This window comes from Vespula vulgaris, chromosome 18 (genome assembly GCF_905475345.1).
Source record: "Vespula vulgaris chromosome 18, iyVesVulg1.1, whole genome shotgun sequence".
NCBI classification, from domain to species: Eukaryota; Metazoa; Arthropoda; class Insecta; order Hymenoptera; family Vespidae; genus Vespula; species Vespula vulgaris.
Window position 1 is genome coordinate 3,595,944 of NC_066603.1, and position 26,413 is coordinate 3,622,356.

A 26,413-nucleotide genomic window follows, 5' to 3' on the forward strand; every position below is an offset into this window, starting at 1 on the left:
TATCTTTCTCTTTCTTCACTTCTTTGATCTAAAGATCGTTCGATCAACTAAAAAGGTTCGGACGTCATCGATTGAGTATTTAACGTCTAACAGACACGTGAGAGTAAAGGCTAATTTGTCTAATCTATCTTTTGTACACCTAACATTGTTATACATTTATATACATATATCTATATGTATATATATATATATATATATATATATAATACATACACGCAAAGCTATAGATATTTTCCTTTCCCCTTAACGTTTCTCTGGGTTCCTACCCTTGTTCTTGGTATGATCGATGGAGAGAAACTTCGGGACAATGGATGTTCAAGGCCGTGCATGCTACATTTGTCTCGAGAGTCACGCTAAACCTTAACGTTGCCGAGGATAAAGGCATTCCGTCGAGGAGAACTCGCAATAATTCATAAAAGATGTGTAACAAGCGTTAATTTACGAGCCACCTTTACGAAATCATCGCGATAATTCCTTTTCAAATGGATCATAACGCTCACATATCAATTAAATTTTATTTATTCTTTTATCTATGATCTCTTTGGTCAGTAGATCGATCTTTTTCTTTTTCTTTTTTCTTTTTTCTATTTTTTTTTATAATTGTATATACATTTCGTTTGATATTATATTTGTAAGAATATGCAATCGTGAAGTGTGTGTGTATATAGTGTACACGTATATATATATATATATATGTATGTACGTATGTATGTAAGGTTTGATTTAATTTTATTGTCAGGAACTGAAACGTTACTTTTCGTTAAAAATTTTTTCACGTTTTTTAAATATAATCTAATACTTATATAAATAATTGATTATATTAACGTTATAAATAATTAATTCTGTAATTATATTTTTTTATATAATTAATTTAATTTTTACTTTTACTCGTATCTGCTAAACTAATTATATAATTAGAAAATTGTAGTAGACTAATTCTACTAATATAAATAATAATATTATTTGCAAATTATATAATTATTCTATCGACACAGACCAATTTCGGTTTACCTACGGATAAATTATTACAATTTTATTCCACAAAATTAATTATTATATTAATCAATTGTATTCGAAGAAAAATGATTCTTACTGTAATATTGTTATATCTGCATAAATTTCAGATTCTCATTTCCGTATCAATTGTTTTTGTTTTCCTTTTTTTTTTAGATATGACAAAAAATTGAATTATTATAAAGAATCAATTATAATAATTAAACGAAGTAAACTCGTTAGTATATACGAAAAGTGATAATTAATAATCATATAAATCCTTTTGTATTCTACCTAAATATATACATTACTATAAAGAATTAATTATAATAATTAAATGAAATAAATTCGTTATTATATACGAAAAGTGATAATTAATAATCATATAAATTCTATTATATTTTACCTAAATATAAATGTATATATATATATACATATATACAGACAAATATTTACGTTTAAATCATAGAGTGTAGCAATGTGACCGTATATAATCATAGATATATAGCACATTTAAATTTCTTTTGTCCTTGATTCCTTTCGAGGTTTGTTTATGGTAACAGTCTTAGCTAGGTCGTAGAAGAGTGAACATCGTTCGGGATCAATATCTTAATTGCAAGCTTTATCATTCGTATACACATAATAAAATACACTCATAATCGAAGTAACACATGTAATAAATTAAATGTGTGTGCGTGTTAATCCATTCTATAGCCCAAATAAAATCGTAAAGAAACTTTGTTGTCTAACATAAAAATATACCGACTTCGATATGTCGTTTACCAAAGATCAGTTTGAGATTGAAGATTGATATCGTTAGAAACATACTTTTCACTCTTGAAAGTTGAACACAGTGTCAGCGATACGTATTTACGAGAATCCCAAGAAAAGAGAAAGAGGATAAGATGAAGGAAAGGAAGGACATCGTTGATATCAACGATTCAGTTGGACACACGAAAGCTTTTAACTTTTTCCCGTCTACACCATTTGCGAAACTCTCAAATAAAATAAAATAAAAATATCTCTCTCTCTCTCTCTCTCTTTATATATATATATATATATATATATATACATAGTTGCATATGGTATATATGTATATTCGATGCAAAATGTGTGTCGAGGACATCGAAACGAAAAGTTTAACCGAACCATAGAAAACGAGGAGGGGTAGAGGTGGAAAAGGGGTGAGTTAGTGTAGTAAGAGAAGGGTAGAAAAGAGAGAAAAAGAGATGGAAAAAGTATTCTATTCGTTCTCGTCGTCGTTCCATTGGATTCCTCGCAATGGAACGACGCGACTCGTCGCGCTTCCTTGAACTATCCGTTTCCTGTACTTCCTCTTGTCCCATGCGATTTCATGCAGACAGAAAGGACAATGAAGTAACGCGTACGTCTAGTTCGACATAATCTATGATTGAATTTCTAACGATCTTCTAAACTTTTTTTTAATTATTATTTCTATTTCTGTTTTATTTATTTGACGTTATATTCTTATAGAAATATTGAAAAAAAAAGATAGAAGAAAAGACGTTTATTTATGTATTTATTTATTATTATTGTTGTTATTATTATTATTAAGTTATTATATAAAATATACTTTAATGAATTTTCCTAGATTATTCTCGAGCTCCGATATAATTTATTCTGTTTTTGATACTTTATGTATATGCATACGTATGCGAATACATGTATTGGTTACACGTATACAATGCACACAAGTAGTAAACTTTAAAAGCAATTTTTGAATAGAATTGTTTGATTCTGATTTGTTTTATTAACTATATGTCATGTTGGTGTCACGTGATTGGAAAGTTTTACGAGGAATAAATAAATGTTGTCATGGACATACGTATGAATATTTTGAAAGCTTATTTTTCAATAAAATTGTATTTTCATTGATTGATTTTGTTTTATTAATTAAACGAAGTGCGTTATGTTTCTCAGGAGTTCTATATTGAGAAATACTTTTATTCGTGCATACATACTTCGAATGTAATTTTTTTTATAAAATCGTTTTCTAATGATTCGTTTTATTAATTTAACGATTAAATAATTACATATTAAATAAATAATTACTCGAGAATTGTAGGAAAAGAATGATATTGTTACGTCAGCGGTGAACTTACAATGAAAAGCTTTAAAAAAATAACTTTTTATTAAATTTGCCGATAATACCATTTTCCTTTTCTTGTCTTTCCCTTTTTTCTTGCATTACGTTTCGCACGAAACATATTTTGTTTTGTTTAACATTACTTTTTTAAACATTATTTTATTTTTTATTTTTATTCATTTCCTATGCTACCTTGTGAAATTAATGAAGCATTACTTATACAAATTATTAAATAAAAATCCGACAAAAGAATGTAATTATGCGAACCTTAAATTACATTATTTGCACAGTTATAATAAAGAAACAAAAAAACAAAAGAAAATAATCAAATAAATAAATTAATTTAAAAGAAAGAAAAATAAAGAGAAGTCAATTAGTAAAACTATACGATTACTCTTAATGTTCTAACATTTTTTTAGTTTTCTTTTTGTTCTTTTTTTTTTTTTTCTTTCTTCTTTCTTCTCTTTACCTTTTCATTTTCGAATGATTGAATCTTCGTCGAGGGTTTAGAACGAAACGATAATTGAATGGGAAATCGATTAATTGAAAAAGCGTATCCAACGGATGGTCGTTGGAAAAATGGCGAACAACTTCGTCCAGCGAAAAGATTTTAATATCGCAGAGGGAAAGGAGGTACTCTCATTCTCCTCCTCCTTCTTCAAGGTGTTTCATATTCATAGCGCAGGTAGCTGTTCCGTTAATTTCATCGACGATGCCCACGGCCCTGGGTTTCGCATCTCGTCGCTTCGTCGCCCATGGAAGCTGTTGCGGAAAGTACGAGACACAAATCCTTAATCATTCCCCACAAATTTCAATAATATAACAACGTATAAATAACAATAAAAATAAAAAAAAATGAAAATTGTGATCCTTTAATCGAAGCAAAAGAAAAATACACTTTAATTATCCATGAAAAGCTTTAATTTGTAAATTATTAATCGTACAATTTAATTTATAAAATGTTGATGTAACAACGTATAAATAAGAATGAAAATAAAAAATGAAAACTATGATCTTTTAATCGAAGCAAAAAAGAAGTACATTTTAATTATCCATGAAAAGCTTTAATTTGTAAATTATTAATCGTACAATTTAATTTATAAAATATTGATGTAACAACGTATAAATAAGAATGGAAATAAAAAATGAAAACTATGATCGTTTAACGAAAGCCAAAAAAAGGAGAAAATAGATTTTAACGTTCCATGAAGAGCTTCAATTTATAAATGATTTAAATCTCACATCATAAAAAATTCATTGATAATGCATTTCATTGATAATTGATATCATATAATAAAAATAAAAAAGCCATATAAATAAAACAATAATAAATCCGAAACGGTACGCGAATTAATTTAATCAAACTTTTATGCGAAGAAATTAATCCGATAAGTGTATTTACGTGTATCACATTAATGTCATATGTTCTTCAATAATATAACAGTATAAAAATAAGAAAAAAAGTAAAAAATAAAATCTATGATATTTAAAAAAAAAAGGAAAAACAAGAAATACTTTTTAATGATCTATCGAAAGCATTAATTGACATAACGATTCCAATCTCACGAATACATACGTACAATTTTATAACTATACAATAAAAAAAGACAAAATTATGTAAATAAAAAAAATGATAGATCAAAGAACAATATATATATATTAATTCAATTAAACTTTTAAGATTAATAATAATAAGTATATTTACGTATGTACATTACATTAATTTAATACATTCCATTTATTTGCCTATTATAATAAAATTAATATCAATAATAATAATTATATTATATTATATTAAAATAAACATATTACAACAAAATATATATGTCAAAAAAAAGCATAAAGATTTAGTGTTACAATAAAGAAATAAATAAAAACGAAAACAACCATAAATAAATCAAAATATAAACGTACGATACCTATCTATATATCTACTTGAAACATATTTACATTTCACAAAGTTCATTTGCGTTCTTATCGTTCGACTTCGAGTTCGTATATGTGTAATCATCGCGTTGAAAAAATAGAAGAGAAAATGAAAAGAAAAAAAAAAAAAAAAGAAAAAGAAAAAAAGAAAAACCAACGGAACAATATTGCGTCAAGTATTTAGAAGACAAAAAGAAAAGAAAGAAAATAGAAAAAAGATGGCTCCACTCGAAAAGAATATATTCGTATTGAACCGACGTTGTGTATCGTATAAGAACGATTTTACGTATCTTTAACGTCGGTCTGATATGAACGAAAAGTCTATTCGTCCTTCAGAGTTTGGATTATTTTAAGCTGGCTCGTTGCGTACGTGGCCCAGTTCACTTGAGAATATATTGGAGATATCTACGTATTTTCATGTTATTTATTTTTCTATATCTCTTTCTCTCTCTCTCTCTCTCTCTCTCTCTCTCTCTCTCTCTCTTTCTCTCTTTCGTTGTCACTCTCTTTCTCCTTTTATCTATCTCTCGCACTCTTTATTTTATCTTTATTTGTCAACGACATCAATGAAACAAAATATATATATATACATACATAAATATATATATTTTTATGTATGTATATAGATCTGGTATAACGAATAGAAAAAAGGATAATAGGTATATACATAAGTAAATCGACAAAAGAGATACAACCATGCAGTATTTTTATTTATCTCTCTCTCTCTTTTTTTCTCTTTCTCTTTCTCTTTCTCTTTCTCTCAATCGTTGAAAGTTTCTTGTGCTTTACAACAGTCACGATTTCGTACCATCGGAATCGTAAGCGAATTCAAGAGTACATGCACGCACGCTGAATAAGCGCTTAAACGTCGAATGTCGACCGTGATCGGTCGTCAGAATACCATTTCCTTATTACTCAACGAACTTGACGTAGATTTTCTCTTTTTTTTTTCTTCTTCTTCTTCTTCCGATTAATTAATGAACTTGAAATTCATAAATAGAGAGAAAGAAATTATGATATAGAGCAAGGATCCTTACAATGCGGCTCGTAAATCCTAAAAATATTTGCGATGTTAGATCATCCGCCATCTTGAATTTGTAAAGATTATAAATTGTTTTTTTGTAAAGGATTATCTTCACAGATTTTTCAAAATTGTGGAAGACATGCTTAACGAATGTTTTTATTATTTAAAAGCACTTATATACGTAAGAAAACTTTTTCAATAATTTTAAATTAATATGTTCAAATTGAGATCAAAATTTATCGACGAGTATTTACAAACGGTGTTGAATATACGTTCAATCGAGGATCAATTAGATCAATTCGATGTCATTAAAAGAAAACAAGTACACAAGTCTCATATTTCATATCGATGAATTTATTATGTTTTTCTTTTTCTTTTTTTTTTTTTTCTTTGAAATTATTTAATTATTTTTGTTTAATTATTTTCAAAACGTGTTAACGAACAATTCGTAATGAGAAGTAATCGTTGTCATAAATGAAAAACGATTGTGTTATAAAATTAATTATATATTATAATTATATATTAATATTTATATAATATTAATAATTATATATAATAATATATTATAATTATATATTAATATATATATATATATAATATTTTCACTCATATCTAACGTTTCATCGATTCGAACGTATTCCTTGTAATACTTTTTTTGGACTCACAAATATTTTGAACTTTACAATTTGATTCATTTAGGTAAAACTTGGAGAAATCTCTGATATGGAATGATAGAAAAATAGATTATATAGAACTTTTGACAACTGCACTTATTAAAGATTTTCTTGTCAATGGATTTAAGAGAAATATTGTCGAAATCTCACCACTTTTGTTTTTCCTTAATTACAAAAAAAAAAAAAAAGAAAGAAAGAAAAGATTCGTTATTTTTGTAATACCTCTTACGTTTCTATTGATACGACGAATAAAAAAATCTCCGTTTATGAAAAAACATTGTTTAATCGATGAAATATACTATCATTATTTAATTCTTATTAACAATTACCAATAAAAAAGATGATTCCTATAATAATTATACCAAATTACAATGTTTCCATCATATCTTTCTTCTAAGCGAACAAAAAATTAATTGCAGAAAAATAATTAAATGTTCATCGTTATTCGATAACGATAAAACAAGAGAAAAAGTGTCGAAAAAAGAGTTTCATATTTCACGATAGATAAAAAAGCGAGCGAGGAAAAGAGGATAAAAAAGAAAAAGAAAAAGAAAAGAGAACGAAAGAGAAGGTTTAAGAAAGAAGGAGGAAGAGTAACAACGGCAATCGAAGGAGAGGATTCGATCGTAAAGGATAGTCGTAGGTAGAACATAGTTCTAGTTCTATTCGTAGAAAACTCGATGACAACAAAGTCAAGGAACAAGTAGAAATAGTGTTGGTACGATTCGATGGGCGGTGGATAGGCCGTAGAAGACAAGGATAGAGAAAGGAGGATAGATAAACGAGAGAGAGAGAGAGAGAGAGATAGAGATAGATAGAGAGGGGTTGGTTTGGTTTACTTCCGTGAGACGTCGTAGATAAACCCGGTGGGATCAAGGACGAAGGCGCAAAGACGGAAACCTCCATCGGCCAAAGCCCTGAATCTGAGGGTCGTTGATCCCTAAGCAAACTAGATTGCTATTTACATAGAATACCAGGAAACCGCGGACGAGAAAGAGAGAACGTTTCGTAGGTGAACGTCAACGTTCTGGCTTTCGTGTTCCTCACCTTTCTCGACCTCTACTCTCCTTAGATCCTCAACCTCTTTCGCATCTTCTCCTCCATCATCTCCTCCATCGTTCTTCTCGACATACGTCTACTGCTCGAGCCACGCGATTCACACATCGTACTCACCGAATATGATCTGTCTTTCTCCTCCACCCCTTTCTCTCTCTCTCTTTCTTTGGACTAGATTTTGATATTGCCTGCACGAACTATATGTATATGTATATGTATATGTATATATATATATGGCTGTATGTAAGTACGAATTAGGACGAGGAAGTACGTACGTGTATGTGTACTTTATTCAGATGTCCCATGGGAAATATTTTACGATTTAAATATTTAAACGATAAAGATAATTGAAAAAAGTTCATACGAACGTTCATCTTCTAATATTATGTCGTCTATGGGTTCTGGAAGAGCTTGTATATGAGACTGAGAATACGATTTTCTCTTTTTTTTTTTGGGATATCGATCAGTTTTGGATTATTGATTTACGTTTGTAAATTTGATGTAAGTATAAAGAATTGATGGATTTATATTTTTTATAGGAATTTTTAATAGCCACCCTCTTCCTCTCTCTCTCTCTCTCTCTCTCTCTCTCACTGTTGGATGTTATCATTAGGAATTCATCGATATTGTGGGTATGAAATTTTCTTAATTAAATTTATTTCTTTTTTTTTTTAGAAAGAAACTATTCTTATTGTATTAAGTCTGTCTTTTGTAGAGTTTAAAATAAATCGTAAGATCGTCTTGTGTTTACGATTTTAAAGGCTTTGATATGTGTGTCTATCGATCGATCGTTTAATTTCAATTCGTGTAATTTCAAGTTCAACAAATTTATAAACTATCACGAATATTAAGACAACAAATATATGTATTTGTATGAAAAGTTAACTCGAAGAATATTTGATAAAATTAACGATAAATGTAATGGCCGTCATAGAATATCGATTAATTTATAAAAATCTTAATTATATAGAAAATTAAAGGAAAATATTAGAAGATTAAATACGATAGAAAATTAAATACGTCTAAATAAAAATCGAAAAGTATATGTATCATATTTTAAGTGTATATAATGTATATAAAAAAGTCAAACAAATCGACATAGCAATTAATTTTAAAGGAATGAAAGAGAAATAAATAAAATCTATATAATATCGAATTATTCGACAAAGTTGAATATCAAAAATATTCGTCATTGAAATATGAAAAAACAGAAAAGCAAAACCAAGCAGTATGTAAATATTTAAAATAGTAAATATATATATACATAGATATGAGAATAAAAATTTTTTAAATAAAAGAAAGCAAAAATAACAACGTGATAATATCAAAGTTATGAAGAAAGTGTTGCCTTTTTGATTTTTTATTTTAATAAATCATGTATAATGTAAAAATATAATTAAATTGAAAATAGACATCTACAAAAAAAAAACTATATATATATATATATACTCATAAAAAATGTATTATATAATACGGTCCAAAACGTTTCAAACAGATTTCGAGATTTTATAGGAATTTTAATTTTCAAGAAAAATTTTATAGTTTCCAAAAAGTTGATGGTATATATAAAAATATGTAAAACCTTTAAAATCATGGTTATTTTATACGTTTTTAGAAATCGCTGGGAGAATATAAAAAACAAAACAAAAAAAAACAAAAAAGAACTGAAACGAAAGTCGTAAAAAATTAAATTATCTTTTAACATAGATCGAAATAATTGTATTAGCAGCTTTACAGATCTTGAAATAAACAGTACGAAATGTACCAAAAAAAAAAAAAAGAAGAGGGATGGTAATATTATTTCGATGCATCACACGGACAACAAAAATCTATCGAAGCCAGGCTGAAAATAAACATTTTGAGAAGATTGAAAAATGAATTTCACGTTTTCATTAATTTATTATTTTCATTAACTATTAATTCACTATATTCTACAATTGTGTTGCGATATTTAAGTTAAAAGAAAAAAGAAAAAAATTATTTGATTTCCATGAGACGAAAGAAGAAAGATTTTTATTATTTTTGTTTCTTTCTTTTTGCTTTTCCTTTTTATTGATTCTTTTGAAGAAAAATTTGAAAGTCGATAAGTGTCGCATTAGTCGGTACGTAGATCGAATGTTAAAGCGGAGAAAGAAATAAAAAGAGAGAGAGAGAGAGAGAGAGAAAGAAAGAAAGAAAGAAAGAAAGAAATAGGAATAGTCTGATAGAAAAAGAAAAAGGAAGAGAGAGAAAGCAACAGAAAGAGAAGCAAGAGAGAGAGAGAGAGAGAGAAAAGAATTTTACATTTAGAGCGGCTTCTCGTACATATTAAGGCCGGCAAACTGGCAAGTTTTTCAAGCGTTTCTTAGCAAGAGGGTGGAAAGACAAAAGTTGTAAGGGAAGATCTACCGAAAGGAAAAGACAACGAGAGAGAGAGAGAGAGAGAGAGAAAAGAAGGAAGGAAGGAAGAAATAAATAAAAAAAAGGACAAAACAGTACAAAAATAGAAGAAAAAGAAATGGAAAGCGCAAAAGGAGCTGGTAAGTAGTAGGAACATTGCTTTGGATGGCTATGAGAAAGAGAGAGAGAGAGAGAGGGGGAGAGAGAGAGAGAGAGAGAGATAGACAGAGAGTAGAATTACCGGTTCACAAAATTAATCGTCCGTAGGATTAAAGAGCGAGCTTGGTTACCTTAATTACCCGTCGCTCTTACGATATGCAAATGTCCATTAAAGGCGTGCGTTCTCCTTAAATTTAACCGCATAATCGCTGATCATCCTATATCCGTTCTTATCAATCCCGTCGTTCGTCGAGATAAAATGTTTTTTAGATCATCGCACACCTTCCACGCAATCTGAGATTAAATTGACGACCGATGTTAATCATCATTTTAATCTGTTCGTTTTTATTCTCTATATGAATTTCATAAGATTTTTCTTATTTGAATATTTTTTTATAAGAATGTTATAATGTATTTACGTATTAAACGATGGGTTCTTACGATTGCAAATTCAATGAATGATCGACGTTGATTATCATTTTAATTAATCTGTTCATCTTTATCCTTTTTCTTTCTCTATTAGAATATTATATTACAGTTTTGTTACTTGAAATATTTAAAAAAAAAGAAAATGTTACTATATGTTATGTTAATAGAAATTTAAAATGTTCTAACAATAAAAATTTATTATTATTAACATTAAATATGTTACTTTAAATATTATACTTATATACATTAAATGTTTACTTATTCAAATACTTATCGTGAAGTTGATATACTTGATGATACATTTTTGTATCTAATATATGAACTAATGATTTTCTATTACAATAATCGATACATCGTAAGTTCGTTTTCAAATGAAATTATATCTTCAATAGAATTTTCTCAATTCAATCATATTTTTTAAATAATTTGGAAATTGTCAATATATATTTATATAGAAATATAGATAAATATATATATATATTTCTTTTTTCTAAAATTTCCAATTCAATTATACTTTCATAACATGTTTAATATCACTCAATTATATTTAAGATCACGCATATAAAAATCAAACTACCTATTTGTAAGATGTATAATGAATTATCGATCTTCTATATACATATGTCTGAGATAAGTTGAAAATATAAACTACAAAAGCAAAAATGTAAAAATTACAAAAGGTAGTAGGAGAAAATGCGATTCAACGTTAGAAGGATTTTCCTTTAGAGTTTCGCAACCTCGACTATTTCCTCTTCCGTTCTACACAGCCCTTTCGGTTTGACGAGGGATCCTTTCTATCTCGATCCTTGTCCTTCACAGGAGGGATAATGGATCGGCTCCTCGAACGGGTTTTACAAGCTTTCCTTCATCCTGTTTACAATTCGTCAAACCATCCTAAGAGGAAGACGAAAGAAAATTTCAAAACTTAAGCTTATATCGATATTTTAATATTTTATATTATTTATTTATTTTTTATAAATTTTCATCCTATCTTCATTCGTATTATCAATCTATTATTATCGTAATAATCATAATAATTACGTTCAAATCCAAACCGTGTGTCTTAAGAAAAATGATTTTTAATATTAACTCTTAAAATAAACTGTAGGTATTTTTTCATTTTTTTTTCTTTCTTTCTTTAAATATTTTATTTTCTTTGAAAAGGGGAATAATAAATTACTTAAGGTGTGCTATGAAGGAAAAGAAAAAGAAAGATTTACGGGAAGAGGCGAGATTGAAAGAGAATGATATCTCAAGGGAGTTGAACTTACAAGTTAGTTATGAAGGGTTAACAGATTGTAAGGACAGAGAACTAAACATAGGACAAATAATTAAAGGAAGAGATAGGACGTAAAGAGGCATAAACAATTTTTTTAATAGGATAAATAAAATATTATACCAGATACATATTATCTATACATATGACCCGTAAATTTAAGTTCAAGTGCTTCGTGAATTTTCAAAAAGTAACTGAAGTAAATTATTGAAGTAAATTATTAAAAAAGTATATTGAAGTATCAAAAAAAAAAATCATTACAAAATGAAAAACCAGAGAAAGTCAAAAACAAAAATTTCTAAAAATTATCTACTAAATTAATAAAATATTCGTCTAATAATTTTAAATAATATTACGTTATTCTATTTTGATTTTGTTTGTTTTTTGTTTTTGTTATTATAAATTGATTAGATAATTCGAATATAAAAGATTTATTATCTTTTTCTTTCTTTTTTTTTTTTAAATTGTTCGGTTCAAAAATTACTTGAGCCGCGATTGGCAAATATTCGTAGAAAATTTTTTATTTGATTTTTATTCGATTTTGATCTATCGTCAAGAAAGATTTACCGTCTTACTATTTTAGAATATATGTTCAATGATAAAGGGAAGAAAAATGCAATTGAATGTTTAAGAAAGATTCACAGGGGATCTTGGGAAAATAAGAAAAGTTATACAAATCGCACGGGAAATGAAAATGGAGTGGATGAAGAACTTCAAAAAATATTCATTTTAAATCAAACTCAATGGCAGGGCTGCCTCTATGGATGTATATTAATAAAATATCTATATGAAAGTTTATTTTTCTTTCCGTATAATAATAATCCACCAATATTAAATAAAATTATCGACTTGAATAATAATTTTTTTTATTCAACAATATAACATACGAACGATGTAACAGATTAAATTAATAGAAATAAAAATCTACTAATATTTCTAACATACAATACGTTTAAATTAAAATTACGATTGATTGCGTTAGTATCATAAAACCATTAATTAAAAACGATTCAACGAACGACGATAATACATTTATACTTTTTTATTTTATTTTTGTTCTTTCCTTTCCTTTTCTTTTCTTTTTTTTTTTTTTTTTTTTTACTTACAAACTTTCTCCAAACGATTTCATTTTCGAAATTACAAACGAACGACTCAATGAACAGACAGATATAATTCCTTTTTATCATTTTATTTCTTCCTTTAATCCTTTCCTTTGACTTTCTTTATTCTATTCAATTTATCGAAAATATTAATTACGAACAATTCAATGAAACAACAATGAATAATTTTAAGCTTTCGACTTGGTCGATCTCTTTCTCTCTCTCTCTTTTTTTTTTTTTCAGTCTTTTAATAAAGGATATCTTTAACCAAGCCCACACTCTCTACTACCAATATCCCTGCATAAAATTTTAAATGGTACCGATAATCAGATTATTTCACTATAATTAAATACTCTCCAGCCCCGCGAGCTTTGTCAATTTAGCGTCTATCAAATTTGCCGTCTCCACCTGAGCCCCCAACGGACCGACGTCATATACTCGATGTTCGTTTCGTTAATTAATGACGGCGAGAAAGAGGGATGACCAGGGTGTGTGAACAGTGCTGGTCAAAAATCGTGCGAAAAAAACCTCTACAGTGAGAAAGATCGCCGAGAGTTTTTGATTGACCACTATTCGTCGTACTCGTTCGTTCGATAAAATAAAAAAAAAAGAAGTAAAAATACCAAAAAAAAAAATGAAACAAAAAAGAGAGAGAGAGAGAGAAAGAGAGAAAAGCTTGATCATCACAATGGTGGTCGTACCCGTTCTTTCCGAGATATACGTGACCCGAATGTTAAGGTACAATTGTAGAATAGGATAAATACAATTTGCGATGTCCTAAGAGGAGGTAGGAGTACTCAAAATTCAATAAAGCTGAACTCGTTGGTTGGAAATTGAAAAATCGTATCAGTTAACTTACAGTGAATAAATATCGGATGATCTAAGACTGACCGTAAAACTGAATTAATATTCTCCGGTGATATATTTTACTGTTTGTAGAAAAAAAAAAAATTGTTTGAGAAAGTGTATACACGTTTTATTCGAACTTTTCAAAATTTATATGTTCAGATTGATATGTTCAGAATGAGAATTATTACTCGAAGATGTCTTATTTTCTTTTTTTTGAATATCGGAGTCATCGATATTTCTTTAAATCGAACATGATTCTTTTGCATATACAAAAGTTGTAAAATAGATCAAAGCTGGTTTAAAAGAAATCCTGATTTTCTTCTATAGTGATTATTGTATAAGAAAAATTATATAATAAAAATTAATAATAGATATATTTATGTAATGCTAGTAATACGTATATGTAGTTATTATAGTATATAATACTATATAACTCTTATTACAGTAGTTTAATATGTAATATATATTATAATATAAGTATAATATAGTACATATATATATATACATATATCTTACTATAAGTATATAAGATGTATTACATATTTATTATATTTATATAATTATTAATATTAATGTGTTCATTAGCTATACTATATTATTATGCAAATTGTAATATATTGTAACAATAATAATGAATATATATATATATAGTAATTCCAAAAAAAACCAACTATTTGCTGATCACATTACATGTATAATATAATTCCGTTGATTAAAAAGAAAAGTAAAAAATATATATATATATTTGTATCCCACAGACTTAAGTGTCAAAACAGTAGGAATAATGAATCCGATATAAATCGTGCAATCACTGTCTCACGTCGTAATTAAATCGAGACGTTTATATAGGTTGCATTCATTTACGTGATTGCACGGCAACATTACAAAACCCCATCATCCCGTTGTTCGATTTTACGTCCCATCAAAACTGTAATTGCGGTTTCAACGGAATGCAAACAAAAAAAGCTAAATAAAACAAAAGAAAAATAACAAATAAGAAATAAAAGACAACAAATTCCATTACGTAATTGAAACACCTGCACGGACATTAAAAAAAAAAAAAAAAAGAAAAGAAAAATAAATAAAACAGAAACGTAAAAAATCAATAAACTTTTTTAGAATACAAAAATACTCATTTGTTTATTTTTAATAGAACTTATTCAAAGAAAAATTAATAAATGAAAAAATAAATAAATAAATCGAAAGAAACGAGACCGTAGAATTGTTCAATGAATATATAAAATGGCTCAATGAACATTATAAACTCGATAGAAAAATATGAAATGCAAATAAACGAATTTAATTTATTAAAATCTTAAAGAGATTAGAACAATATCATCCCATGAACAAATGAAATTAATATCGTAATTGTTACAATTTCAAATCTCGTAGCAATCTCTACCTTAATTTCTAATTTCTAATTCTTACTGTGAATCATTAAAAAAAATAAAAAAAAATAAAAACAATACAAATGAAACAAAGAATAAAATGAAAGAAAAAAGAAGAAGTTTTGAAAACAAAATAATTATCTTATCATAAACATGATTTACTTTAGATTGATTCGAATGATCGGTCAATCTGAATAGAACAATTCACTATATATATATATATATTTCTTAACGCGTCCAGTAATTCTTAATCACGGTATCACAGTGATACCAGTATGCGGTTAATTAAAACGGTGAAGCGCCCGTTTCATCTCGGCGTCGGCCTTGAAATTAACACAGCAGTTTACGTTCCGTGTTTACTTCGCGTTCATCGCAAGTTTGCATATTCCCCATTACATGCTACCTTTATGGTAGATGCGTTTGTGTGTACCGAGAAAGCAGGTAGTTGAGATACACACGAGTTTACTTGCTAACTTACACATACACTTGCATAGACTCATAGTTACATTGGATATATAAACAGTTGCACATAAGAACATATATATATATATATATATATATATATATATATATATATAGGAATACGTGTGTGTGTGTGTATATGTTTGTGTGTTATATATATACATATACATACATAGAGATATACCTATATATTTATATATAAGTACATATATATTTTACATAGATCTAAAGGTCCCACAAGAGAAGGAGATAGAGTGTGTGCAAGTGTATGTATGTATGTGTGTGTCGTTTTACGTTTGTGTGAGCACCGTCAGAGATATTGGCCGTGCAAAGGACCGAGGTCAAACTCCGAAACGGTTAACGGACGACGAAAGGACGCTGGGAACGGGGTTACGAGGAAATTAATTAGAAATAAGTCGCAAGTAACACGAAATTCACATTATACTTTTTCTCGAAAGTAGCCTCGTTCAAGTTCCTAAGCACTGTTTATAGCGAGGCCGGTAGCTGCGAAGCGCCGAGAAGAAGACATTTAACGTTAAGCCTTCGTCCTGAATCGACCTATACGCTTGTATAGTATGGATAGAGACGATGAAAAATTATTATTAAATAAAAATGTTTTATGATTCGCTATGATGAAAGATCGATATAGATTTTTATCGATGATTTGATATCGCTCGAAAACGAACACTCTGTGAAAATTATTATTGGGGAATAACGTGTTCAAAATATCGATTATGTCAAATACGTAGATAAAAATAATAAAAAGTATTAAAACTATTATGGATTATAGGTATAGTTATCGTGGGAAAGTATTTTTTTTTTTATAGAAATATTATAAGGTATAAATAATTAGTATAGGTGTTGAGAATAAAAAAATTAAATATAAAAGAGATTGCAAAAAATTGTATTAAAAATATTATCGATCGTATCAAAATACATACATACATACGTATATATATTAATAATATACAATAATTGCATCGATGAATATTACTTTTTACAAAAATATTAGATTAGAATAAATAATTAATACATGGATCGCGAATAAATAAGTAAAAAATGAATGAAGATATCAATCTCATTTTTCTCACTTTCTCACAAAGATCGTTTCAAATATATCAAAACAATAAGCAATACTAAAAATATTATCGAACATATAATATAAGTACATTATATAAATAACAAAAATTCTTACAGAGAGATATAACGAACGATAAATAAACGTCACGAATGAAAATACAATAATACAAAAATACCATCCATTACTTGTAACTTGAAACTTGATAAAAAAAGGGTTACGTGTCTGTCAAATTGGAACGATAACACATTGTTACGAAAACCACGGATCGGATAACTAACACGTTGGAATAAAAGAAGAAATGAAAGGAATGATAGAAGTATAATGGGAAAAAAAAGAAAAAGGAATTGTTTTATTTTGAAATCAAAAAAGAAAAAATAGAAAACTAACAAAATTGTACCGACAACGACAACGACGACGTTGGATAGAAGAGGAAGAGGGATGATGCACAAGTTGGGCTACGCTACGATAAAATTAACAAGAGAATCGTACACTCGGGAGTTAGGCTTTACGATAGCCCCTAATCTTTCTCTTACTTTAGCGACTAACTTCTAAGTAACTCTGTGAGTCCGTTATCTATACGCACAAAATATTACGGAGGCTTTCCCCGGGTTATATTGGTGCTTAAGATAGTTTCAGATAAAACAAACGATGGATATATATATATATATTTGTGTGTGTATGTGTAGAAGTACTGTCCGAAGGGTTGCCTTGTTCGTGAAAAGTTATTTAATAAAAAACGATAAGACGGTAAGCGATAAGATCGAAGAAAAGTAAAGAAGGTAGGGGGTGGAAAAAAAGTGTTGGTATCTCTTCTGGAAATTTATAAACGAAGATGGATAGATAGATGGATAGATAGATAGATAGATAGATAGATAGATAGATAGATAGATAGATGGATAGGTGGATAGATGGATACGATAGATAGATAGAGATAGATTGGGGAATTTTCGGATAAAAAGTCACGTCCATCCTGACGATGATAATACGACGTGGAAATTTAATTACAGGACTACTAATCAATTACCGTCCGCCTCATAGAACCACGATGCGTCGACGCATTAAACGCGTGACGAGAACGCGGAAAATCTATGACTCTGGTCTGGCCATTCGAAATTTATGTGTGTATATATGTATACATGTAGGTATGTGTATATATGAAAGAGATAGAATGAGAAAGAGAGAGAAAGAGAAAGAGGGAAGAAGGAGGGGAGAAAATGTTCATATAGGATCGTTTGAATTATTTCGAAATTATCTTACTACGATTAAACAATTAAATATGTTAATCAATCTTGAATAAATCGATATAATCTTTTATGATTTTGTTCGGATGTGAATGTCTGTGTAAAGAGAGAGAAAGAGAGAGAGAGAGATAGAAAGATAGAGGAAATGTTCACGTAGAGTCGTTCGAATTATTTCTAAATTATGTTACAACGATTAAACAATTAAATATGTTAATCAATCTTGAATAAATCGATATAATCTTTTATGATTTTGTTCGGATGTGAATGTCTATGTAAAGAGAGAGAGAGAGATAAAGGAAATGTTCACGTAGGGTTGTTCGAATTATTTCTAAATTATGTTACAACGATTAAACAATTAAATATGTTAATCAATCTTGAATAAATCGATATAATCTTTTATGATTTTGTTTGGATGTGAATGTCTGTATAAAGAGAAACAGAGAGAAAGAGAGAAAGAGAGAGAGAAAATGTTCGTATAAGATCGTTTGAATTATTTCTAAATTTATTTACAGCGATTAAAATATATAATATATTAATAATTAATGATAATACGTAAATAGATTAAAAAATTAAATATATTGATGAATCTTGCACGAATTTATGTAATCATTATTATTTTGTTTAAATTAACGATTTGTTTAAAGAAGAATTCATTGTATATGAATCAAGTTAAAGAAGTATTCATATTTTTTAAAAAGAAAATTTTGAATCGAAAGAATACTTAAAGTATAATGAATCAGTTACATTCTTTCAATTGAATTATTATTAATTAAATTTCTGATAGAAATAACAAAGTTTATTAATTTATTAAATCAAATTTATCAATTGCATCATTTCGAAATTAGATAAATCGACTCAACTAAATTGTAGACCTACATTTACAAAAAAAAAAAAGAAAAGAAAGAAAGAAAGAAAGAGATGAAATAAAACAAAGAAGAGTAAATATATTTATGCAAAGCTAAAAACCATTTGTTAAATCATGTTGAGTTAATACTAGTTAAATTCATAAATTTATAATTAAATTAATAAAGTTAAGCATTTCACTTGAATAATTTCCTAGCCGGTTGATTTCACTCAACTGAACTGATATGTATGATTAAAAAAAAAAAAAAGAAAAAAAAAAGTGGAAAAATGAAATGAAACAAAGAGAAAAAAGAATATTTTGTATGTATATTAAAAGGCCATTTTGAACTGAATTGAATTAATATCATTTAAAAATTCTAATTAAACTAATAAAGTTAAACATTTCAATTGAATAATTTTCTCGAAGAGTTGATTTCACTCAACTGAACTAATATGTATAATAGAAAAATGAAAAAGAAAAAAAGAATGAAATAAAACAAAGAAAAGAAAATATCTTTTTAAGAAAACAAAGATCCCAGATCGTTGGACCAAATTGAATTAATATTATTGAAATTTCTAATTAAACTGGTAAAGCTAAACGTGTTAAATAAAATCTATTTTCTCGATCAAATGAACAAATATGATTAGTAAATGTCTGCAAAGAAAGCAAATGAAGCAAAACATTTGTTTCGATCCTTTTAAAAAATTACGAACACTTTCTTTTCTCATCCTTTTTATTTTCTATTATTATCAAATAACATTGATTCGGACCACGTATCATAATTAAAATATTATTTGATACCATATTAAACATTATATTAAATACTATATTAAAAATAAAATAAATTTAATATGTATCATTTATCGAGTAACAATGTGATTAGAACTTTACGAAGTTCGGTGAAAACCGAGAACGTTGGCTGCAAGAAAGCAGCAATGATAAGATCTCTTTGAGTGATAACACTGGCTTAGGAATAGGAACTAGAAGTTGAGAGAACGAGAAGGCTTACAACGCGCGTGACACTTTGTCTCGAATGCTCACGATGAAATTACACCGCCTGCTCTATCTGCGATCTTTGACGAACTTCCTATCTTTGGCAAGCGTTGCCGTACAATAATAGGAAAGTTTAGGTATGTTGTATCTTCCTTCTCTACGGAAATAGTAAAAGAGAGAAACGGAGAGAGAGAGAGAGAGAGAGAGAGAGATGAACAGAAACGGAAGTAAAATAATAGAGTTTATGAGGACTAATCTTCGGATAGACAAATGGATAGACAATAGTAAACCGACGTTCGTTAAGAGTATTATAACAAAATTGAATTAGATTATTTAGTTTAAAATATCGATAAATATTCTTTTCGAGATTGTACGATGTTATAATACTCTTCTTTTTTTTATTATTATTTAATTAATACTGATACATAAGTAAATTAATGAATGAAATGTAATAATCGATTTTACATAGATCTATATAATTATTATTACTTTGTTTAAGTAAATGATAGATTAAAATTCGTTACTATCGCTATTATTATCACTAATAACGTTATTGTTATTATTATCATTATTAATATTATTAATATTACTGTGGGTATTAGTATTATTATTATTATTTGTCTTCTCGAATTTTGTCATAATTTAATAATTTTAAATTTGAATAATTTGTAATGATTTAAAATAAGATTTTGAAATGTCACAAAATTGTGATATCGGTTCCGTTTGGAACATATGAGACATTTCAGCGACATAATTTAGACTATTTTGACATAACTCAGAGTGCACCACGAGAAGGTAAAGTCTAATCAGCATTCCCTGCACGTGCATCTCTGTGTGTGTATGTGTATATGTCAGGAATGTGTCTAGAACATGCTCTATTCATGGTCAAAACATTTGTTCAAAGTTCATATATCAACTTAGAAAAAAATCTATATCTTCTAAAATAAACGAAATATCGATTTTTCTATACACTCCTCGATTTTCAACGTTAAATCCATCGTCCTTGAAAATTGTCACGTATTTAGCCTCACTATACCTTTAAATTGTTTATTTCTTAATCATCGTTCGTTTGTACGATAGAGAATAATTTAATTGTCAAATCAAAAAGAAATCGATCAAAATTTTCTCATTATAATTATCATTATGTCAATTTTTGTTCTATACTTAATTACTAGTTTTTATTAATAATCTAATACTTCTTATTATACAATTATTAGATTGTCCGACAAGTTTGTATCATTTCTACATATATTGATCTCCAAATATATTTATAACGATATGAAAAATATATTATTTTTACAGATATATCGAATCGAAATATTTGTGATCAAGTCTTTATATATGTTTTCTTTTTTTTTGATTTAACGATTTATTTTAATATTCTTTTGTTTTCCTAATTTTAGGATAGAAGACGATAAAATATATTTTGGTCGCACGATGTTTTTTTGTTACACTTAAAAAACAATATTAATTTTCGAGTATGAATTAACGATTAATTTTATGAAGGGAAAAAGAAAAGAAAATTAAATGTTAAAAATACAGATACGTGCGAAGCATGTGATTTCAAAGTTACATAAATTAAATTAATTTATTAAAAATTTTATTTCTTCTTTAGTTATTTAAAATTTCTTCTTTTACTAGCAACGAAATTATAATTATTTGTGATAATGTTAATTCGATTGATTTATTTTTCTTTATTTATTATTATAAAATTAAATAAACAAAATATAATGACGACTTTTTCTTTTCTTTTTTTTTTTTTTATTCGAATACTCGTCAAATTGGTAAATGTAAAAATAAGTCGGTAATAGTAATGTTATAATTCTAATGAAATTTTTTAATTTTGTTAAAATTTGGTGAATTCATGAAGTTAATCGGATTAAATAAAGATTTTTTTGCGTTACTTTTAGTGAGTTATATCTGCTGATACTATTTCATTAAAATCAAAATTTCTGTATTAAAAATCTCCAAATAAATTCAAAATAATATTGGAGATTGTTAGAGAAATTAAATCTTTGTTATCCTTGAAATTAAAAAATTGAACCTTTCAATTTTAATACGAAAAAGAATATTATAGTAATATAATAGATATAATAAATAACTATAATAATTATTAAATAACTAAATAGTTATTAATATTATTATATCACTTACTTTTATCAATATTATAAAACCGTAGTAAATCTATTTTTATACTTATATAATTATTAATATTACTATATTTATTAGTTCTATTGTCGTTATATTTATTTAATACTATTATATTACGATTTCATATTACAATTGACAGAATTAAAAAACTAGATATTATAAATAAGTTATTTATTATTTAATGACAATAAAAACGTTTCTTAAACAATTTTCTCTTACAAAATTCCCGCCATAATACAGTAAGCCGGATACTCAATTGGTGTCATTCAATTGGTTGTTTTATTTCTGTCCAAATTAACCAACCAGTTTTAATTTCTTTGTAAACGATCGTACACAATGATGATAAGGTTAAGATAATTTCAGACTGCGCAGGCGCATTATGTATATGACTACTGCTGCCACACATTGTTAGAAAACATATATTACTGTGATATGAATTAAAGTTTAAAAAGTGAATTTTGTTGATATCAATAATGTTGCAAGATTTGAAACGATAAATTTTGAAGCAACAATTTAAATAATATAGAGTTCGTTATGGGCACATGATCGAAGAAATAGAAGAAATAATCTAAGATTATTAAAAATTCCAACGATCAAAAAATAAACAACGCAAAAATATTGAAAGGTTAAAATATTCATTGCATTCAGTATATTTTTTCTAAGCAACATGGACAAACATAAATCAGATATTCATGGAAACCAAAGGTATGATAGTAAATAATTATTTTTTATTTCAATATTATAATTATTTTCATAGCTATTAACACATTTGTTTTGTAATATATTTTGTGTATATCGATTCAAGCCGATACGTAGCAACGCCAGAAATGAAAAGGAAAAATTTACCAAATTCCATGTCTGTTAATGTCGCATCATCTTCCGGACAAAAAGTTAGAACTTATGATTTTATACAGCCGCAAAGTAAGTAAACGATATCAATGTGCGTCAATAATATTATATAGAGATTACTTTGTTCATAACACAATCGTTAAGTTAATCTTTAACGAAAATATAACATTTCTTATATTTCTCGTAGATCTCTTTCAGAAAAAGAAACCTATGTCTAGACATTCGATGTTACCTTCTCAAATATTATTAGAATCATCAAAGGAAGAAGAAGCAAGAACCAAAGATATGGAATTGAAACTATTGTACAACGATTATCTTCAAGTTGTTATGTTAGAACACGTGACAAAAAAGAAATCAGAAGACATGAAAAAGACTATTGTTAGACAGTTAGCTGATATCGCCAAAGAATGTGCGCGCGATGAAGAAAAGTTACTTAAATTAAAAGCTAGAGAAAGAGATATAATGCATTTGAGTATCGTTCAAACAGAATTAGATGTTCAAATAGAAGAAATAAACGAATACATTAGTACGTAATATACAGTATATACAAATTTTTTTATCATTAAATTATACGTTCTTTGCGATATCACTCTTAATTTATATTTATTACATAGGAAGCGGTAAGATAGATTCTATAAAAGGTATTATGTCTCATTTGTGTTCGGTTTTGGAACCTTTGGATCAACTTCGATGTAAAAATATCATTCTTCCTGAGAAAACGGAAGAATGGATAGAGTTAGAAGAAACTCTTAAAGAATGTAAAAATACTCTTCAACATATCAGAGAATTGATAAACAATAATTTACAAACATATCAAGCTGTATACAATGGAATGAAAGATTTTACTGCAACGTACAATGATATAGAAACTTGTCAGGAAAAGTAATATCATACCTACACGATATATATTTCTTTATATAATTGAATATACATAATTTTATACATTCGTTTTCAGGTTGGACGAGGCACTCAGTCATTTGCAAGTAATCGTATTGAAACACGGTTCTTTTTCTTTAAAATAATGTTAAGTTTTTTTGAAGTATGTGATATACAAGTGTTCTTATTATTTTTAAGATACATATGATATTCAATGAAAGTTAACATTTTTTTTACAATTTCTTTTTCTCTGTGATCATAAAGTACATATTACGAAGAAAATGAATAGGTATTATACAAAATAATTTTCTTTTATTTTTATACGATATCGATAATGTAAATTTATTAGATAAATATCGCAAATATTTTGTAATTTTGTAATTGAACAAACAGTTAAATTGTGTGTATAGACACAATAAAATTTTCTTTTCGTATCATATGTACATCTTTAATCTTTTCTTTTCTCATTTGAGTTTTCATATGTAATGTTTATCATATTTCCATATTGTAAGACCTGAACAATCGATATCGTTTTCAATGGATACATATATGTATATTATAATCATAAACAAAGCAAGTATAGTCGAGCTAATAAACAACGTTCGAATCTATATTTGTAAATGTTAATGTTTATGTAAAGAAGCGACAGTAGGTAATTTGTATTCTTCGTATGATATTGCAGTTTGTTTCTTGTACTCTGTCGGTAACATTCTATGTTATCAAGTAATAATTAAAATTTCTTTTCATACTTTTCCTTTAAACGATAATATAATCGAATACCTGATTTATTATTAATAACAGAGATTGAAAAGTTTATATATAAATATTTCGAAAATGTGGACTATATATATTTCGAAATCATGTAGGTAATACGTTTTTAAATGCTAAATTGAACACTAGATGTCACTTTATTCATCGAAATTATATCAGATTGGATCACGAGAATTAAACTAGTGTTCACAAAATAATAAATTCAATTTTCCCTAGGGAAAAATATTTTATTTCTAAATAGTAAATACAGTATGCGTGTGTTTTATAATTTCTAAATATTCCGTTAATTGACGCGAACTCTTTTATTTACAAAAACGTTTTCGTTTAACTACGAAACACTAAAAATAACTATTTACATAATACTGATAACTAACTAAATATTTACATTCGAATCTCGCGCCAGGATTTGTTGACCGTTACGAAGTTTCAATTTCACGTGATTACACGAAATAACATTTTTCTTTTCTAATTTCTCCCTTATACATAATATAAAACTAGTCAAATAGAAACGGTATCGTGACGTTGATCGTTGGTTAGAAAACATTTAACGTTATTAATAAATGAAAAAAAGAATAGTTATATATCGAACGACGGTTGACAATGTCGGGCTCGCGTCGTTTCACTTTTTTTTTTTTTTTTCTTTTTGATATATCAACAAAGATATCTGTGATATCTATAAAGGAACAATTACGTCGATGATCCACGGATAATCCGATAGGTTTTCAAAGTAAGCCCTTCGTGCGTTAGTTTCGATCGAGAAGGATACATTGTGATAGGTAGAATAGGTTAATCAGTGAAGGTGTGTATTCGTACAAAAGAGATCGATTCGAGAGAACGATGTCAGAGACTTGGATGGACGTCTACAAATATCGTCGTTGTTCGATCGATGTCTATAAATTCCTGATGCATTTTCGAGAGGACGATCAAACGGTGGTGAGTTTATTTCCTTTGACCTTTTTTCTTTTCCATTGGAATATCATTTCTTTTTTACCTATTCTCTTCTTTTTTCTTTTTTTCTTTTTATTTTCGAGTCGCACGATACATTGTTATAAAAGATATTTCTAAAGCTTTCAACCTGTTGATTATCATGGGTAGATTGGAACTATTTATAATCGTTTAATCATATTGTTTAATAATTAGTTAGTGATTGTCAATTGACGATGTTATTGTTTGGTTAGGTATATGTAATATATGTATTTAAAGAAACGTTGAACTACTAAGTTGCGATAATCACACACACACATACGCATATATTACTAATATATTATATAGTATAATGCATTATATATACATATACATACATACATATATATATATATATATATATATATATTAGTACATTATATGTTACAAATAGTATATATATGTATAATATATGTACATATATATATGTACATACATATATATTTTATATGTAAAAAATGTATATATTTTATTTATATATATATGCCTATATATTTTTTATATATAAAAAATATATATATTCTACACACACGTTTATATATATATACTACTAAGGCATTTTATATTTGTACATATATATTTATATATATATATATATATATATATATATATATATATATATTACTAATGCATTTTATATTTATACATATATATATACATACACACAAACACACACATACACGTGTACTTTATCTGTCTTTTGCATTGTCACGCAAAAATATGGAACACAAAGGAAACAACTTTAGTTAAAAATGCGATCGAGAAGGATCGATACTTTGAATATTCATCCTGACGTAGAGAATATCTAACGACTGTTAGAGC

General features: G+C 27.3%; 2 protein-coding genes across 2 annotated transcripts in view; both read left to right on the plus strand.

Annotated features, from left to right (window-relative positions):
* The first annotated feature begins 22,544 nt into the window (after positions 1-22,544).
* LOC127070351 (uncharacterized) lies at positions 22,545-24,300 on the plus strand. Its single transcript, XM_051008197.1, has 5 exons — positions 22,545-22,837; positions 22,938-23,053; positions 23,169-23,507; positions 23,596-23,863; positions 23,937-24,300. The coding sequence occupies exons 1-5, from the start codon at positions 22,800-22,802 to the stop codon at positions 24,001-24,003; spliced, it is 828 nt and encodes a 275-aa protein (XP_050864154.1). The 5' UTR covers positions 22,545-22,799; the 3' UTR covers positions 24,004-24,300.
* Positions 24,301-25,289: 989 nt separating this feature from the next.
* LOC127070335 (papilin-like) overlaps positions 25,290-26,413 on the plus strand; it is a 95,268-nt gene continuing 94,144 nt past the window's right edge. Inside the window, exon 1 of the mRNA XM_051008156.1 lies at positions 25,290-25,561. The gene's annotated coding sequence lies outside the window, so the exon portion shown is untranslated. The remainder of the gene's footprint in view (positions 25,562-26,413) is intronic.